This window comes from Setaria viridis, chromosome 4 (assembly GCF_005286985.2).
Source record: "Setaria viridis chromosome 4, Setaria_viridis_v4.0, whole genome shotgun sequence".
NCBI lineage: Eukaryota > Viridiplantae > Streptophyta > Magnoliopsida > Poales > Poaceae > Setaria > Setaria viridis.
Window position 1 is genome coordinate 363,237 of NC_048266.2, and position 19,531 is coordinate 382,767.

A 19,531-nucleotide genomic window follows, 5' to 3' on the forward strand; every position below is an offset into this window, starting at 1 on the left:
TACCATAATGACAGAAGCCGTCGGATATGTAATCCTCGTACATACTCCCTCTATCCCAAATTATTATTCATTTTAGCTTTTCTAGATACATACATTTTGATATGCACCTACATCTATACTTATGTCTAGAAACATAGCAAAAATGATGTATCTAGAAAAAACAAAATGAAGTTTTATGATTTTCAAGTCCCTAGAATTTTTTGCCAACAACATAAGCTATAGATAAAACATGTGTTTGAGCATCGATGTTTAGTATTCTGTTGGTTATGTTGGTTGATTTTATTGTTCAGGCAGTTTTTTGGCCGAATTAGTTACATATAGCTCATGTTTTTTGGTGTTCCTAGTTGTTTCGAGGTTATCATGATTTTGTGTACTTTTTTAATTTCAGATGATTTTATGCCTAAAGCATGAGCTTTGGCTTGTGTTGTTTCTTTGTCCTCCTTGTCGTTCCTATTTTTCTAGAGTAGTATAAATATTTTGAAATTTAAGAGAATTTTTTGCCCAAAGCATGATCTATCTCTCATGTTTTTCAGTCTTCCTCGTCAATCATGGGTTAGAAAAGTAACCAATGATTTTTGGGGGACTTCATATATAGTTGTTCCAATGTTACGAGAGGAGTTTGGAATTTTGCAATTTTCATAGGGTTGTTGCCCACTAGTTCATGTTTTAGCCTCTTGGATAAGTTTGAGGATTTTGAGTTCCGCAGGATCTCTGGCCTGTAGCATAAGCTACATCACATTTTATTTTTTTGCATCCTATGGCATTGTTGTTATGCCGGATTCATTAGTTGATTTTATTGTTTGGGAAGATTTTCTACCAAATTGGTGAGCCATATAGCTCATATTTTTTTTGTCAAGGATTTTGAGTATTTTTCCAATTTCAGATGTTTTTTTGCCTAAAGCATGAATGGTTCACATTTTCCAACCTCCTAGTACTACTTCCTGGTTTTCTAGAGTATACGGATGATTTTTTGCACAAAGCATGAAGCCATGAACCAAATCATGTTTTTCAGCATTTCTAGTCATTGTTGAGTAACCGGAGCTATTGGTCGCAGAGCTATTGTTTATCAGATGGAACCTCTGGGTTTCAAACTTTCAATTCGCTAAGCAAGTCAGTAGTAGTAGATGCATGCCTACAGCCTACCTTAGAGACCGGTTGCTTCATTCAAATCCCAGCCGCCGAGGCGGTCAAATCCCTGGAAGTTTTTGTGCTTTTATCGTGCTAATCATAGCGATCTAGCATGTTCCAACGACCACTCATCACTGCTTTAAGCACTCCATGCCGGTAAACAGCGAGAAAATAATCACGCTAAATTATGCTGCGTCATCGGTCAGCCGGCTCCACCACAAGTAGCAAAAAAAAAACAGCTGTATTGTGTGACAAGTTGAGTAGGAAGAATTTTACCAATCCCAGAAGTAAAAAACAGGTCCAGGTTCAAGCCAATGAAGACATGTGTCTGATGTCATGAGATGCCACTGGTTCCACACCAATAGATTTTTTTTTAAGTTATAACATTTTCACATGACACTAAGAAGAAAACACTTTGCCTGCAAACTGCAGTGGTGGATTGCAATATCCAACTCTCCACAGATCAATTAAAACATCTCAGGCAACACAGCACTCCTTGCTTGCGGGTGCCGACTGCCGACGGGCTCAATGTAATGCAATGCAATGGTTTTTGCTACTACTACTACACAATTCTCATTGTCCAAGATGCACAGCACAACGCCACCATTTCCATTTCCACACAAATCATGAATGCGGCCTACGAATCAAGTCGAACCTACTTCAATTCTATCAAACTCCTAATCTGCAAACAGCAGCTGAGCACAAGCTGGCAATTTCTGTCAATGGCCCAACGCCAAGGCTAACAAAGAGACCAAAACCACAAGCAGATAATTGTTCAGTTTCGCTGCAGAGGCTGATGAACTCGATGAACCATGAGGCTTCTGAGCCCTGGGGAGAAAGAAAAATAGTTGAAGCATTAGTTATATGAACAGGAATCTAATATCTAGAGCTGTGCGACCAAATAGCATACTTCTGTTTATCCTTGAGGAGACCACAGTAGAGCATGTTGTCTGGAGCCACCATCTCAGTGACATTATAGCCTCCATTTGGATCCACCACCCTGATGTAAGTCTCCTGACCCAGATACCATGTGTCCAGATTTTCTGTGCGCACATTCCAGAAACCTGGGCTGTCAAGTGACAGCATCACAGCAGTCCATGCTCCAGGAAACACCTGCAGTGTCATTGTGTGATAGTAACATCAGTTAACTGCAGGCAGCAACACCTTCAGCAATCATATCTACACAAGGGCATATGTCTCTATAATAGTGTGAAAGTAATAGATTTGTATCCACAAGTCTTTGAACATTTCCACCCAGAAATACAATAGGCTTCACAAACACAAATCGAACTTATCCTACAGTAGTTACCTGGGTCGTGCAACGAGAAACACCATCCCACTTGTTGTAAGTCCCACGGCTATTCTCAGTCCACTCGCCATAGTCCATTCTGTTGGCAATATGCAAATGATTCAGTATATAGGAGCCATGCAAACGCGTCAGCAAATGAAATGAGAATCGGAAGCTGTACTCACCCTACAACCCAGAACGCATATCCATCGATATGGTAGGTCTGGACAATTGTGTCGTTGTTCTGAAATACAATTTCCAAAAAGTTCTTGTATGTGGAGTTAATGACAGATGTTCTGATCACCGGCGGCCCATCAATTGGCATTGTAGGGAAGTCAAGTGTGTAGACTCCCTTCTTGTCATAGAGATCTGACAATCTCAGAGGAGTATCAGGTGGGGAATAAGAGATACCACTCAGTGTAGTCCGTTTTTTCCCATTGATGATAACAGGTGGTTCATTCCTCAGCTTGTAAACCTGGCTCACATTGATAGAGCCATAGTGGAATGAACCCTGAGGATTCGGACGAGCAGCACCAGTGCTCACATTCATCCTGGAAAAAGTAAGTTTTTTCAGGCCAAGATATGGACGTGCAGATCTCATCCAGAGCTACTGTATATGCATAAAAGCTTGTGTAGACAGTTTATTGACTGGTAATGCTAGCTAAGATAAAACAAACTAATAACAATGGAGCTTTTTACAGTCACTATTGTCATTGATAACAAACTGAAGATTCTAACAAGGCAGACTGATATAGCATGATGGCTCATATTTGTGCAGAAAAATTCCCAGATAAAAAAACTGCCACAGGCTTTGATTTGTGAAGAAAGGATGCATGCGTCAGACAGCAAACAGTATCTGGGCAAAAAATGTCTTGGAGACCAACATACGACTAAATGCACACAAAGTACAGTACGAGAGAGCCAAAAGGCCATACAAAGGTGTGGAGGAAAACAAATTAGAGAGAGCTACTCCCTCCATCCCAAATTACTATTTGTTTTGGCTTTTCTAGATTCATAGCTTTTGCTATGCACCTAGATATATGCTATGTCTAGATACGTTGCAAAGTCATGTATCTAGAAAAGCCAAAACGAATAGTAATTTGGGACGGAGGGAGTATATTACAGAGCACTACATAAGTGAAGTTAGATAGTAGTGGGTATAGAAAAAGAATTACGGACATTTCTAAGGTCATCGCGTTTTAAAATAGGAACTAGGATTACGTGAGAGAAAATTAAGCCAGTGATCATTTGGACAGTCAGTAACCAAGAAGAAAGGATTATTTTATACAAACCTGATTGAGCGTGCCTGGTTCATTGAGAAAGTTTTGTCATACTCATCGTTTGGAGGATCAGGAAGAGGACCAGATGCTTTGCCCTTTGAATTTGAATATTGCAAAATTGCAACACCAGTGACTTTGGTCCAGAGTGATTCATTCACAAACCTAGCACTGGCCACAATGTAATAATCACTGCTTGCATTCTGATCCATTGTAACCAAGAAAGAGTAAGACTGGCCCACATGGATGTCGAGATTTGTGAAATTCTGCTTCATTGTGTATGAACCTTCTGTTTCAACAAGGGCCAGGTTGTGGTTCTGAATTCTGAAGTTCAAGCTTGTGGAGACACCCACATTATGAACACGGAAACGGTATGTTTTTCCTGTTGAGGAGCAGAAGATGTCAGCTATCATATTACGACAATGTCAAAAAGCAATCTTTAACCAAACAAACACTACTAGGCCTTGTCACTTTCATGCATCCAAATTCCATGGAAAAACATGGTGTGCAATTCGGTGGTAATATTTAAAACAGGTGACACGGAGAGACAGCTTAATCTTTAAGATTCTAAAAACATGGGAAGAAAAACTAGAGAGATAAACTTTTAGGATTTTCTTTTCTATTAACAAAGAGCTTGGTAGAACATATAAGTGACAGAAATCATCTGGTTTTAATGCGACAGCCCAATATGCTGAAAGTGAAGAAAATAAATCACCTGGCTCGACTTTGATAGTCTCGTACTCAATGCCATCCGGGACGAGGGAGTCATTGTACCTATATGGCCCTTTGCCATTCATCAAAACACCGTCTGGCATCCCCAGCTCCTTTCCATCATCAAGCATCTTTCTCAGGTGCTACAGGAAAATGATAAAGACAATGATCACCCGTGATTACTGGAAAAAACTATGTGATGAACCCTGCAGTAAAGCCTGTGATTTTCCGGTACCGTGTGGTTCTTCTTGTACCAGTCCCCGATGAACAACGTGATGTCCCCATCTGGCGTGTCGAATGGGACTGAGATCACAGCGCGGTTGTTGACGGTGATGCCTCCAAAACCCCCGGCGGCACGCTGCATACCAAGGGATGGAAAGTAGAAAAAGCTCCCAATCTGGTCTTTGACTTGGAAATTGTAAGTCCAGTTCCAACCAGGCGGTATCGGGCAGGTTGTACCGAGAACCCCATCCTGCCAGCAATTCTTTCGGTGCTGGATCCCATCCCTGGTTGAAATAAGAGAGCAATTAATGCTCGATATCACCAGCGTTTGGGAGTCAACAAAATGAAACAGGCCCATAACCAGAAATGCACAGGATAAGAGTCCAAAATGCAGAAGTGGTCACCATGTGATGAGCAGTGGCTCGTCCAAGCTGTTGAGCACATTGACGACGACATTGTAGTTGGTGGTGACATTCATGACAGGGCCAGGGAACTGCTTGTTGATTGCAATCACCTGAAACGAGATAAGAACAGGGTTACATTACATTAAATGTAAGCGCTAGCGAGGAAGCACAGGATTAGATCGGGAAGCGTATGCGGAGATGAAGGGTGGAGTACAGGAGATCTGAACGAATCAGTTCAGTGTCTATGGAAGCGTGGGTAGTTGGTAAAAAAGAAATAAAAATCGAAGTTATTCACAGGTAGGAGTAGGAATTCGCTTGAACCGCACGCCAAGGGGGTTCAACCGTCCGTCGTTCATTTCTGAACTCTTCATACAGTTTTAAAACAAAAAAAACAAAAAAATGTTGTTTGAGCCAGTAATAAGGAGCAAAATCAAGTGTTAAATCCTGAGACCGAGCGAACACTGCAAGGAACGCATCCAGTGTAGATGCAAGTGCGCGAGAAGAAAGCCGCCTTTGAAAAATGGAATCTTGGAGGCAAAGCGAAGAGAACAAGGGCTCCAACGCAGGAGTGAGAGGGGATTCAGACATCCAAGACTGAATCTTTCCCGTCCCTAGTAGAATCTTTTCCCTATCTATTAGAAATAAATTAAAAAATCAAATCTTTTGGGCCGCCGTAAGCTTTGGGGTCTCGATTTGATTTGATTTGGATTCGATTTGATTTGTGCTGCACGGGATTGGAAGAGATGCAGTGCTTGCTAGTAGTAGCAAGTAAAGCAGGAGAGGGAATGGAATGGAGGGAGAGAGAGAGAGAGAGAGAGAGAAGCACGGACCTTCTGCGGGACGCCGAGCGGGGAGGCGGTCATGTAGGTGACGTCCCAGTCGAAGAAGGCGAAGGGGTCGGCGGCGTGCGCGGAGGCGGCCAGGAAGGCGAGGGCGAGGAGCGGCGCCAGGGCCGCCATTGCTCTCTCTCGCTTGTTCCTCCCTCCTATGGCTATTGCTCGCTTGGCACCAAGAGGGAGAGCCGGAGATGGAGATGGAGATCCCTGGCTGGATGGAGCCTTGCGGCCGCCTGGGCCTTGGCTTTTGAGTGGGGAGCGGAGAGCGCGTGAGTAGTGTGAAGCGGAGGCAGGGGCGCGGGCGGAGCGGAGAGGTTTCCGTTGGCTGGCGTCCGTCATTTTTGGGGTGGTGGCCTTTTCCTGCCCTGGTGGGGACAGTTCACACCCAGCCCCGAGCCAGAGCAGAGCGGAGCGGAGGGGCCCACCACACCACCACTCAGGATTAGGATTTAGGAGGAGTACAGCTGCGCTTTTGGCTTGTTGACTCACACAGGACTGGACTGGTGCCAAGGCATCCCATCCGCATGTGGAGTCCATGGATGTTTGATCCGACGACATCAGATGTTTAATATCGATTAAAGTAATAAATGTGAACTAATTATATAACTAATTGTATAAGTCGTGACAAATTCGCGAGATTAATTTATTAAACCTAATTAATTCATGATTAGCACATATTTACTGTAGCATTACATGGTCAAATCATAAAGATTTAATAGATTCGTCTCGCGAATTAGCCTTCATTTATACAATTGGTTTTATAATTAACCTATATTTAATACTTCTAATTAGTGTATAAACATTTAATGTGACAAGGACTAAAATTTAGCCCTATCTCTAAACAGGGTCCTAGCTTGCTGCAAATGTCTCGATCCCCACTAATTTTCCAGCCTGTTGCATTGTTTCCACCCAAGACCGGCTTAGGCCTTGTTTGTTACCCTGGACTAAACTTTAGTCCATTCATTTTGGCCTCGTTTAATCTCTAAAGCGCCAAACATAGATACTAAAATGAGGACTAAACACTTTAGTCATCTAGTCCCTTGGAGGTGACTAAAGTGAATTAAAAGTCCTGAAAGACACCCCTGCCCCTCATTTATTTCCCATCCCACCCATCCCGAACCCTTCCTCCACAAGCCCCATCGCTCACTCCCCTCCCTGCTGCCACCGCAATCTCTCCCTCCCCCTACGCCGTCGCACCCGCTCCTTCCACCACCGCATCCACCATGGACGACCACGGGAACGGCTACCGTGACTACTTCTTTGAGGCGGGTTCTTCATTAGCAGCTCGCAACTTCCCTGCTTCCCTGGACGCCGACGACGAAGACGACTTCGGCCCCTTCTTCCAGTCGGCGGCCCCCAACCTCTCCGCTCCCCGGATGCGCATGGAGCATCTGGATCTCAACTCCAAGGCCGACAGCTTCTCCCACCTTGGCTCATACCAGGAGTACCTGCCGGCGGAAGCTGCTCCTGGCGACCAAGGGCTACCTCCCATTAGATAAGATGTTCCATTTCTAGCTAATTATGTTTTCTGTAATAGAATCAATTAGACAAGGCCAATTGGACCGAAGATGATAAGGAAGGTGAAGATGCAGATGGAGAAGGCTTTCTGAATAGTCCAATGAGTAGTAACAGCCGCAAGAGGGCAAACTGCACTGCAGATACAGCCACAAGTCCACCCAAGAAAAGCAAAAGTCCAATGTTGAAGATGTTTTAGGGGCTGATTACAGAGTTACAAATTGCCAGAAATAAGGAATAAGAAACACTAGCTCAAATTACAAACAAAAAGAGCTGGCAGAAGAAAGAGATGAAAGAAGATATAGCAAGATGTCTGATTTTAGCTGTGGAGTGTGGGACAAATATGGACATAGAGGAATACTTCATGGCTACTAAGTTGTTTAGTTCTGAATACAACCAACAAGTCTTCTGCTAGTTCAATAAGAATGAAGACATGTTTATGTGGTTGAAGAGACGGTGCAATGACTATAATTGATTTGATGTTGTAGCTTAATCTATGTGGAATTTTTTGTGGAACATCTGAGTGTTGGTTGAACTTTATTACTGTGTGATGAATCTCTGAATGTTTGATGAATTTCAAATTATGTGATGCTTCTCAGATTATAATTTGATGCTACTTTGATTAAATTTTCTTGCTGATTATTCTATTGATGATGTTGCTGATTATAATTTGATGTTGCTGCTAATTACATTTGTTGCTGTTGATGAAGTGGAGATAGCAGAACATATCTTGAAGTGTCATAACAAGAGGAGAAGAATTGCTATTATTGCTAGTGCCATGATTGGTATGTACCACTTTGACACATACATGAACAGTACAAAGTACCAACAGAAAGTGGTTATGAATGGGTCATGAAAACACTAGCAAATAAGTAATTTTTCGAATGTATGAGCAATTTTGAAGATCTGCCTGGTGCATAGAACCAGCCAGCAGCATGGTCGGGCATGGCATCGGGCAAAATAGGGGTGTTGAACAGATGGTCACACACAATGAATGATTAGGGGTAATATCGTCTTTATTTATCTGCTTTAATGGATTTTAGTTCCTGGATTCAAATTAGAGTAGGGACTAAAATAATCCTAGATTAAACTTTAGTTCCACTTTAATCTAGGAATAAAGGAACGGCTTACTTTGACATATTGCACGCCGTCCCATTTTCTCCACCTCATTCCTCGCCACATTTTCCGTCCAATGTTTGTTGTGCAACTATCTAGTGGCTGCATGTGGTCGTCTCAACTAATTTTCTTGTCCTTATTACCTGCAACAATGGCTGCAATGCATATGGATTTGCAAATAGAACATGCATGGGCAGGTGCACCGCAGCACATGGCATGGCATGACTTGTATTTGCCCATCTGCACTGCACCGAGGTATTTGTTGGAGCCGTACGTCCGGCCTTGATCATTATTTGTAGCTTATTACACCCTAGTAGCTAAAAAGAAGCCAAGCATATAATGTATACATTAACTACTTCCTCCTTTCTAAACTGTAAGATATTTTAATTTCTAGATACATAGGTTTTCGCTATGTATTTAAACATAATATAAATCTAAATGCTTCCTGTCAAAAAAAATATAAATCTAAATGCATAGTAAAAATATGTATCTAAGAAAGTTAAAATAACATACAATTTGGAACGGCGGATGGCGTAGTTATAAGGAATTAAAAGAACATAAACAATATGAGCAGGGATTAGAACCAGCTAGCAATCAGATCACGCTCTAGCTACATCGTTTGACCAATGTGAAAGGAGGGGTATTGGATTGGACGGAGAATTTTCTACCATAAATATGGGGGTACCGTACCCATGAAGATGGTGTCCCCCCCCTCTCTCTAGGGCTATCCACATGATCGAAGCTGGTCTGGTTAGTCATATGCCGGCGATAAAGATAAGATTGATGGTGCACGCACATCTAGCTCGATTTATTTTCTTGTTGCTTCTCCCGAGCTAAGCTAATAAGCTAGGCTCTCTCTCTCTCACCAGGTCGAGATGGGCCTCACATTGGCCCAAACTTGGTATCCTCGTTTGTATTTCTGGGGGGGAGTGGGCCTCCATCCAATAGTTGCAGAGTGTGCTTCATTCTCGAGTTTTGTGGTTTTTTTTTATTTTGGCGCATGCAGCAACCCCCAGGCGTCCGATTTTGACAGCAAGCAAACAGTCCAATCGATGGGGAAGAGGTAACAAACTTCCGATTAGAGTTTCACGAGGTTTCATTGGTACGAAATTAAAGAAGAGGCAGAGGGAAGCAGTTTCATTGGTACGAAATTAAAGAAGAGGCAGAGGGAAACCAACTGTACATGACATGTGAGAGGAGTTTCATTTCCATGATACCTACTAGGCACAGTTACCAAGTTCTTAACCTTAGTAACTGTGTAATGAAACTATACACTAAGATTGACCTTAGAAGTGAGTTTAGATGAAATAGATTAAAAGTCTCTTATTTATTTAGAGATAATTGTTTTAGGGGATGGACAATATGTGTTCCTTGAGAAAAGGTAATAATTAGGTAGGAATAGTGGAAGATGGATGCACCCCGTACCGTTCATCATGATTTATGATACAATTTTCCACCTCTAAATCCAATACCAAGGACATATATTCTCCCTAAACTCCCACTCTTAATTCTCTTCTAAACTAAAAAAAAGATAAAATCAAACTCCAAAGTTTGCCTTGGGTCGCCAAAAGTACCGTAATTGCAGATGAATGAATATATCACTCAGGCGGGAACACCGAGTGGGGAGGGTCGTCTCGTCCATCTGCATGCGCGCCGCCACGTCTGGACCATTTGCCAAGAATAGCACGCACTCTCCGATCCTATCCATGGATCATCCCATGGGATGGAATGGAACAACTACTGGGCCGGGGGACGCGACGAGGGAAGAGGAAGACGGATCGGACAGGAGGGAGCTCAACCAACCATCCATGTTCCTAGCTTGTTCCATCCGTGGAATTTATGGTAGCAAGACCGGCCGGCCCAGAGGGAAGAGCGGAGGAGCAGCGGAGATTTCTTCTGATCGATCGCCCCGTTCCCTGCCGCCGCTACCTCATCTGAATCGCCGCCTTCCTCCGCCGTCTACTGTTCCTTCAGGTAATAACATCACATCCGTATATGATATGATTGTAATGCGCATTATTGGCCTACCTGATTGTGATACAGAGTATGCATGGATCGGCACAATCAAAATCACATCTTGCTTTCAAAAAAAACTGGAATGCACATCCATCTTTATCTCAACATACATTTGCAACTCTTTATCTGAAATCACCAATGCGAATTTTGGCCATTCTTTCTTTTGTGCCTGGTGCACAAAGCTCCTGACTTTATGGGCACTAACCCTGTACACTGCATCTCTCATCAATAGGGAACAAGAGCGGCGGCACTTCAATTTGCTAGAGCAGGAATCGTCCTCAGGTTCTCTGTAAGCCAGCCATTTAGGCCAGGCAGACAATGTCAGCTTCCGAGTTCAGGATTCCGTACCAGCAAGTAAGCGGCTCCTACATTTCAACAAGAATTTTCTGGTTTCTTGCTGGAGTTTGCTTATCAGTGTACATAATAACCTGTTGTATTTAGTTTAAAAAAAAATAATAACCTGTTGTATTATTAATTGGGTATGACATTTCTGATTTTGGTAGCAATTCCATTGTATGCTGATCTCAGGTAGCATTTTAGTGATGAATCATTCAGATGTAAGAGAGTAAATTTAGTTAAAGCGCATAAAATTTGTTACATAATGTATGCCTATTATATGGAAGATATGCTTTGAATTGTGGGGGGAATGAACTTGTCATGTAAAAGCCTCCTTTCTCTTTCCCTCTTGCACTAAAGCCGACTTCACTAGATCACTGTTAAATAGTTCTACTGTGTCACCGTGCTACATGTTCACTCCACTTTGTTTCATTCTGTTGACAGGTTTCTTCTTCACAGCCTGCTGAGAACGCAAGTCAGTTTAAGATTTGCCGATGTGGGGAGGGAGACACGTCTGAAAATGGTGACAGCCCGCCGACTTCTTGTCCTAATTGCCAGGTCTGAGAGATCTCCTTAAACCTAAAGGCTGTGTGCTGGAGCAAAAATAAATAAATAAAAGAGAGAAAACAAACGACCTTTTCAATGTTGCACTTTGTCCTACAATTAGTACGCTGCTCGACATGTTGCTGCGTACTTAGCTTTATCTGCTGACTCTGTACAATTTGCTGTTTTCACAATATGTCATTGGCTCGTTGCTATGCATTGCTTGCACTGATGCTGATCTGCAACTTGGCTGTGCTTTGATTTTTTTTGGCGCGTGCGTAACAAAAGACTAAAGTGGGCCATTGAACGGCTTGTAATCGGACCATGTATTCTTTCTTAATACAAAAATACACAGGTCTCCTTCATATTCGGGAAAATCTGCAATTCGGTTGTGCCTCAGCATATGGTCAAAGTGAAAGTTATTAGAAAGTTAATTTAGTGTTGCAAACTACAATATTAATTTGGATCATGTTAAATAGTGAAAAAAACTATACCTTGTTATTTTCTCTATATCATTGTAAGAAAATTTTCAAGGCCCATGATAAATACTCTTGTAGTGCAGGTCCTTAAGAGTGGGCATCTACTACTTTCATCGAAAGGTATGTTTTCCTGCAAATATGTATGATAATGCATAATTATGTGTTCTCCTTCCTCTCCTTTAATATCTTAAATAGTTTATTTATGCCACCATTGTTTTAGTGCCAAATGTTCATATTTTGTTTAATCTTGGCTGTACTACTTTCACTTTTTTGAGATAAAATATTACATATTAAATCTGCTATAAATAGGAATTGGATGGACATCATGGAAAAAGCGCTGGTTTGTTCTTACGAGGGCATCGTTAGTGTTCTTCAGAAGTGACCCTGTAAGATATATTGCACCCACATATTGCACTAGTTCCTTTTTATTTATGCTATACTGTAGGATATCTGTACTCTTTTTTGCGTTTCTTACTTTCTTTACATCATTATTCATACATCAAACTGCACAGGCTCTCTGTGGTATCCTAATCATATGTTTGAGGAAAATTTTCTTGAAATGAAAAACACTAAAGAAGCTTTAACAGCACTAATCCTCTTCTCATGAGGACATCTGCTAGACTGACCGAGTGCTGTTTTTATTGGGTCCTCTGGATACAGTTATACCATGACTATCTATTAAAATCTACAGCACAGCTACTTGTTGTAATATTAGCATTGTATCGCTCAGATACCCCTATAGGTTGTCGAATTAACATGACTCTTTTGTGGTCTAGATTGGAATACAGTTATCATTGCCTACACACTTTATGAGGGGCAACATTCTGGTGACACTAGCAGTGAAGTGGGATAGTTAATTTTCATCCTATTAGTTGCAATCGGAAAGTGGCATGAAACAAATGCTAAGGCTACTTTTTATTGTCACTGCGACCATTTTCCTAAAGCGCAAACATGATTTTATCCGAGTAGCAAGCCACAAGTACAATTGCTAAAGCTTGTTTTTGTGTTTTTTTATTCAAGTATGGTTTTTTAACATACAAAACTAACCATATTTCAAGGGGAAAAATTAATCTGATCAGATTAGGTAGGCACACCGTAGTTACTCCCAATTTTGTGCTTTAATATCAGAATGTGCCCCCTCCAAGAGGAGCTGAACCAATTGTTACACTCGGTGGAATCGACTTGAATAGCTCCGGAAGGTATGCATTGAAAACCAAAACTTTGACAAAAGGTTGATGATTCTTCAATACTATCTGATAAGTTTATAATCTTGTGGAATGCTTAAGTGTTGTCGTCAAAGAAGAAAGGAAACTTCTGACGGTGTTATTTCCTGATGGCCGTGATGGGCGAACTTTCACTCTTAAGGTCAGTTGTCCACTCCACACAATTTCTGGCATATTGCTTTTCGTGTTCCAGGTGGGTTTGGCTGTGTCGCAGTTTGCCCAACTGACTGTGTCTGGCAGTGACTGGTGAAGCAGCAGTAGTGATGGTTAGATTGAGGGGATGGCAGTGCTAGTTGTAGTCCAGTAGTCCCTTAGGGGCTTATAGTTGCAGGGTTCTACCCTGTGTGTACAAAATGACCCATCTTTTGTTCCATTAGTACGTTACAGGTATCATACCTTTATGTTATTATTTATGAAGTAATGGTATGAATTTTCACCAAGCAGGCAGAAACCACAGAAGACCTAAATGAGTGGAGAAGTGCATTGGAAAATGCTCTAGAACAGGCACCAAGTGTAGCAAATACAATGGGGCAAAATCCAATATTCAGCACTGATGTAGCGGCAGAACCTGCAGAAGCTCCAGCTGAACAGTGTAAGCTGTGCTGTCTTTCATCATTTGACCACCATTTTAGATGTTAGATCTTTTTAATATGCCTGCATCTCTTACAAATTGTAGAATGGAACTCCTTTATTTTCTGAGAATTGACACTTTCAATTTCTTCATTTTTAGTTTTTTTGTTTCATTGTTCAATGAAAACCAGCTTGACTTCGAAATACCATTGTTGTGGTAAAGGACTGAAAATGTCTAGATATAGTGATGGTTTTGAAATTATGAAAAGTACTTAAAAAGTGACTTGTATGATTTACAATTCTGATGGCAGTGCGATGTTCTCCTTCAGTCCTATATGTATGATTTACAATTCCTGTGGAATGCTTACATAAACTTATATAGGAACAGGGTGTAGCTCAGTTGGTGAAAGTGTGAGTGTACATCCCTGCGACCCAGCTTTGAGTCTTCTTCAGCTCAAATTTGTGTGCCTATTTCTTCTTCTTTACAACGCCACCTAGTTCCTCTTAGGTTGGTCGAGTTTTTTCTAACATAAACTTATACTCATGCTTCAATATAGCTCCAGTTGGTAGACCTTAGTCTATTTATTTTGTGCATTTGTGGTTGATACTCATAACATATGTTTGGTTGCATATTAAGTTAGATACTTCATCCCATTTGCATAAGAAGCTTTTGTCACCCAATCTTTCTTTCTTATCAGAGCTCATTTTCTTGAGTCAATTTTATCTTTCTAATTCAACTTTCTTCTCACTCTTTTGGGGGAGGGATGGACTCTTTACATTTCATTATGCTAATCAGGTTCAGTTGTTTGTCTTGCAGTGGAGGACAGTTCTGTTATTGGCAGACCTGCAGAATTTGCGCTTGTGGATGCTGATGGCAGTCCATCATTTCTGGAAAAGGCCCTGAAGTTCATTGAGGATCATGGTAAACATTTTTGCTTATTGGATTCAATCAGTACATAATCTCGAAAAAAATTGTACTGTGATGAGTAGAGGCCTGAATTCGTAAAAACCATTTGGCAGTCTTAACACACACACAAAAAAAACTTTATCTGTAGGGGTCAAGGTAGAAGGAATCCTGCGCCAGTCTGCTGACGTTGAAGAAGTCAAACGCAGAGTTCGGGATTATGAAAAGGGTCATTTCCTTTTACTGAACATCTTATTTTCTTATCTGGGATAACTATGTTTGGTGTTTGGCAGTGTTTAGTTAAACTAATAAATGATCTGTGTCTTTTTCACTATGTTTTCATAAAGATATTTTATGAGTGTTGTAATAATGTGCATGCGTTGCATTTTTGTCTGCTTTGACTGCTTTACCATATTTATACAATTTAAAACACATTTAATTTTATTTCTTAGGGAAAAATGAATTCTCCCCAGAAGAGGATGCACATGTTATTGGTGACTGTATTAAGGTATTTATTTGGCAAGTTTGGTTACAATCTCACTAGAAAGGAATGTACTGTGATGATATGCTTGTCGCTACTATTTGTTTGGTTGTCATTTGGTACAGTATGTTCTTCGAGAGATGCCATCATCTCCAGTTCCCGCATCATGTTGCAGTGCCCTGGTTAAAGCGTACCGTAAGGGTAATTTGGAACTTCTTTATGCATTCAGCAGTCTTGTTGTATTTATGAATTAAGCAAACCTATATATAACCCCTGTCATAAAGTAATTACAAATAAATTAAATCAATATATGCCCTTACCTGCAGCATTCTGATGTGTTAGAATCATATGATGATCAAGACTAGTGGTTATACAGGAACTGACAAGACAAGAAGACTTGATGAGATAAATAGAGTGATATATGAAGTTTTCCCAGAACCAAATCGACAATTATTGCAGAGGTATCTACCTTATTATAATTTATATGTTTATATTCTATTTTCTTGTCAAAAGAATCCGTGTAGTCAACATATTAATGCTTGTGGTGTCATAATTGGATTTTCATTCTTGTAAGAGTTTCTCATCCCTTAACGTTGTTATAATCAATTTGACTTTGAGTTTTACTATCCTTTACAACCATAGCAACATCCAAAGGGCTCCAGACTTATCTGGTTTCTTTCAGGATTCTTAAGATGATGCAAATCGTTGGGTCACACAAAGCTGTAAATAGGATGTCTCAATCTGCTTTGGCGGCTTGCATGGCACCACTCCTTCTTCGACCTCTTCTTCTTGGTGAATGTGAAGTCGACAATGAATTTAGTATGGGAGGGGACGGTTCATTCCAGCTACTTCAAGCTGCTGCAGCTGCAAATCATGCTCAAGCTATTGTTATCATTATGATGGAGGAATTTGATCAGATATTTGATGTATCCTCTTTTTACTTCTCGTTTTCTTTTTGCGTACTCAAGCTCCATTTTAAGTAATGCCACACCTAGTTTTTCTTGAGTATTCAACTGATTATCGAACAGGACTTGGAAGATGGCTCCTGTTCTTCAGACGCTTATACAGAGTCTGAGGATGATGACGTTGATAAGGAATATTCCACAGATAACGACATCCATGATGACGATGGTTCTTATGACTCTGGTGAAGATGACATTGAAGAAGACTTGGATGACAATACTGAGCACTACTCTGATGGCAGTGAACATGACACTAAGATCAATGCTAGTGACAAGGTACTTCATCTGATGATTGTATTGATTCCAAATATTGTAGATGAAACATTCTCCATGCTGGTATTGGAAGGTCCTTCAAGGCACGTGTTACTTTTCTGTAGCTTTTCAGGATATGCTTCTTGTTTCACTATGCTATTATTTATTTATTTAAATTTCCTGACTTCAATAGGTTGTAGGTTACCATGTTTTTCTTCCTTTTAGCATGCATAGATTGTCTCCCTGGTTTATATGCTTTGACAATTAAAGTAGGTGCCTAAGTTATGTGTGGTCAAAATTTTGGTATTTAAGATAGTTATTTTCATAACTGCTTGTCTTTCATGGAGATTTAAGTGATGTGTGTACCGCAAACTGCTTCTTGGAGCTTGTAACTATATTCTTAATTTCTTACATGAGAAAACCTTGGTCACACTATGTTATTGAATTATGATATAGGAGAATAGTTTATATTACTGCTTCAAAGCACATAAAAATGCAAATAATTAATTAACTCATATGGCACAAATACATTTATTTTCTCAATTGCAGCTTTATACTGCTGACTTCAATTTTTTTGGTTCATAGGTAAAAAACAATATTTCAGAAACTGCAGGTAACTATAACCAGTCTGTTCTAAAAGCAAGAATAGAAAATGGTGCATCAAGGGAAGGTACTGATCAAAATTCTTCTGCTCCACTTAATTCATTTTCCACAAAAGTTGCACAAGTGGAGGATACCTCTCAAATGGATATCAATAGACGATCCCACCCGAAACAGGAGTCATGTGGATCAAATGAATCTAAAGGTCACATGGTAAAATCAAATTCTCGTTCATCAGCTTCCAAACAAAAATCTATGGAGAAATCAAGCAGCTCAGGACACAAGGGCAAAAAAACTTTATGGGGCCGTACTTCGGTAAGAAAAATTGTTGTTGGCATTAACGCTAGTAGGATAATCTTACAGATTTACTGGAGTACTTGAAGTGCAGGCAAGAAAAGACCTGTCAACAGAGGAGATTGAATACGGCGGTGATGATGAGTAAGTAGCCCTGCCCCTGCTATGCTGCTAGGTGCGCTTGTATGCTACCTTGGACTTTAGGCATATCCTATTTATTGAATGAGTTGCAAACATATATATCCCTTGGAAGCACCCAATCTTTCCTTTTCTTGCAATTGGTTTGTTTTGTGCATTGCATGATAGACAAACTTGCCATTTGGCATTTGCCATTCACTCGTTCAAATTTGTAGCTTTTGTTAAGATCTCCTTCCATTTGGAATTTACATCTTAACTTTGACTAGTAAAAATATGGCAAACTAACAGCAGTTTGGAACTAAAACACATCTAAAATTCAAGGAAGCTTTTACAGTTACGGCTGACATTTGAGTTATATTTTGATTTGGCTCCTGAACTAGGACTCTTATTGATAAACTTGAGAACAACAAGACTGATCTCCAATCAAAAATTGCAAAGGAGGTACAGCCTTTTCCCTTAGGATCACATGAATTGGGTTAAGTGGCATCAGACTCCTCCATATGAGATTATATTGTTCCTTTTCATTTTGTAGGCCAAGGAAAATGCAATCCTCCAGGCAAGTCTAGAAAGGCGGAAAGAAGAACTACGTGAGCGCCGTTTAGCACTTGAAAAAGAAGTAAGAACTGAAGGCTGAACTTCTTTTTTCAATTGTGGATCAGGAAGACCCTGGTAGTGGTGGCCTTTACAATTGGATCACTTTGTGTCAATAAGAGGTCATTGTACCATCAAGAAGAAATAAAACTTACATTAACTATATAAAAACATAAGAAGCTATGCAATGTAGTAGTGCTGAAAGTGTTCAGTATGCAGAATTACAGCCATATTTATAGTACTTTCATTCTTCTGAAACGTTTTTGGTGTTCTTTTCAGAGTAAGCCATGCATTTTATCTGTTTATCAATAAAATGTGTTCATCCAATAGGTTGAAAATTTGAGAGACCAGCTACAGAAAGAGAGAAATTTGAGAGCATCCATGGAGTCTGGGCTGATGAATTTGCGAAGAGGGCAGGTGTCCTTGCCGTCAACAATAGACAGCAAGGTAGATTTCTAAACATTTGTATCTGAGTTTAAGCGCCGTTTCTTTTTTTCTTAATAATTTGAAATCTTTGTCCCAATGATAAAAGACTAAGGCTGATCTCGAGGAAGTCGCGACTGCTGAATCTGATATTATGAACTTGAAGCAAAAGGCTTCTGATCTTCGTGGGCAAGTCAGTGGCCAGCAGCTGTGCTGTGAATCATGCAACAAACGGCTCCTAAATACAGACAGGACTGGCGGGTAAGATCATGCTCTGGTATTTTCACCCTGTTTGCCATCGTTTCAGTTCTAGACTAGCACTAAATTGGGGTCCCTTTCTCCAGACCTGAAAGCTCCTCAGTGGAAGCATCATCGATTGTCAGGAGTGATTCTGCATCTGGCACGGTAAGAGTTTGAAATGCCCTTCATTCTGCTTTCAGTATAAGCGGGAGGAAACTCTGTATTTTCAGGTTAAAGAAAGCAGAAAGCTTTTCAGGGTGATGTTGAGCAATCAAGGAAGCAGACCACGCAGGGTTCACCTTCTTCAGCAGACAAGCCAGGTCAGGAGGCGGTCGGGAGTATCAGCCAGAGGGCTCCTCAAAGGATGCAATCGATTGCCAGGGAGGGCCAAGACGGGTCGTCATCTACGTCCAAGTGGACTTTTGCGCAGAGACAATATGCAACCAGTCCGCTGATAAGGGTTAGTGAGATGAGAATGAGATGCTCCTTCCTTCCCTTTTGCTGTCGACTGATGAACTGATGATGAATATGTTGTTGGTCAGGAATCTGGTGGAAGCGCCGCACCAGCAGCGTCGTTTGCATTAGCCAAGCTGACAAACCGACTCAACTTCCTAAAAGAACGGAGGGCACAGCTGGCAAGCGAGATGCAGAGCTTGGATCTGGGTCGGCCCCCGGCTACCGCCGCCGCCGCTCCTCCATCAGTCAAGTCCCCAAGCCCAAAAGGGCCTGAGAAGAGGAAAAGTTGAGAGTCTGATGTTGATCTGTTCCTTGTGTTGAGCTGAATCTGAATGTAGGCCAATGCTAAGCTAGTCTATATCTGAACCAACAGCAGTGTAATTTGTGCGCAGGTCCATCCGTCCAAGTCTGTACATGTTTCCACAGATTTTGTTGATACAAACTTGCATATTCACGTAGATATGCATTGAACGCGTCTGCAGCTAGGCAGGCTGTTCCGTTGGATTCAAAGTTGGAAACATATTCT

General features: G+C 41.0%; 2 protein-coding genes across 3 annotated transcripts; one reads left to right on the forward strand and one right to left on the reverse strand.

Annotated features, from left to right (window-relative positions):
• Positions 1–1,457: 1,457 nt before the first annotated feature.
• LOC117853136 (monocopper oxidase-like protein SKU5) lies at positions 1,458–6,174 on the reverse strand. Its single transcript, XM_034735509.2, has 9 exons — positions 5,861–6,174; positions 5,031–5,140; positions 4,640–4,910; positions 4,409–4,547; positions 3,709–4,075; positions 2,602–2,967; positions 2,438–2,516; positions 2,039–2,241; positions 1,458–1,956 (listed from the first exon to the last, which is right to left on the reverse strand). The coding sequence occupies exons 1-9, from the start codon at positions 5,987–5,989 to the stop codon at positions 1,848–1,850; spliced, it is 1,773 nt and encodes a 590-aa protein (XP_034591400.1). The 5' UTR covers positions 5,990–6,174; the 3' UTR covers positions 1,458–1,847.
• Positions 6,175–10,088: 3,914 nt separating this feature from the next.
• Positions 10,089–19,531, forward strand: LOC117851891 (rho GTPase-activating protein REN1). 2 transcript variants are annotated; one of them, XM_034733803.2, is made up of 25 exons: positions 10,089–10,471; positions 10,746–10,867; positions 11,294–11,407; positions 11,955–11,991; positions 12,181–12,257; positions 13,000–13,070; positions 13,158–13,236; positions 13,539–13,686; positions 14,482–14,586; positions 14,720–14,797; positions 15,021–15,076; positions 15,175–15,250; positions 15,426–15,510; positions 15,732–15,975; positions 16,078–16,287; positions 16,849–16,876; positions 16,982–17,178; positions 17,252–17,301; positions 17,676–17,736; positions 17,828–17,911; positions 18,217–18,333; positions 18,419–18,570; positions 18,654–18,714; positions 18,806–19,009; positions 19,092–19,531. In XM_034733803.2, exons 2-25 carry the CDS (start codon positions 10,832–10,834, stop codon positions 19,293–19,295), a joined length of 2,574 nt encoding a protein of 857 aa, XP_034589694.1. In that variant the 5' UTR covers positions 10,089–10,471; positions 10,746–10,831; the 3' UTR covers positions 19,296–19,531. The 2 variants fall into 2 exon arrangements, with proteins under 2 accessions (XP_034589694.1, XP_034589693.1); XM_034733802.2 differs by having other exon boundaries at positions 16,849–17,178.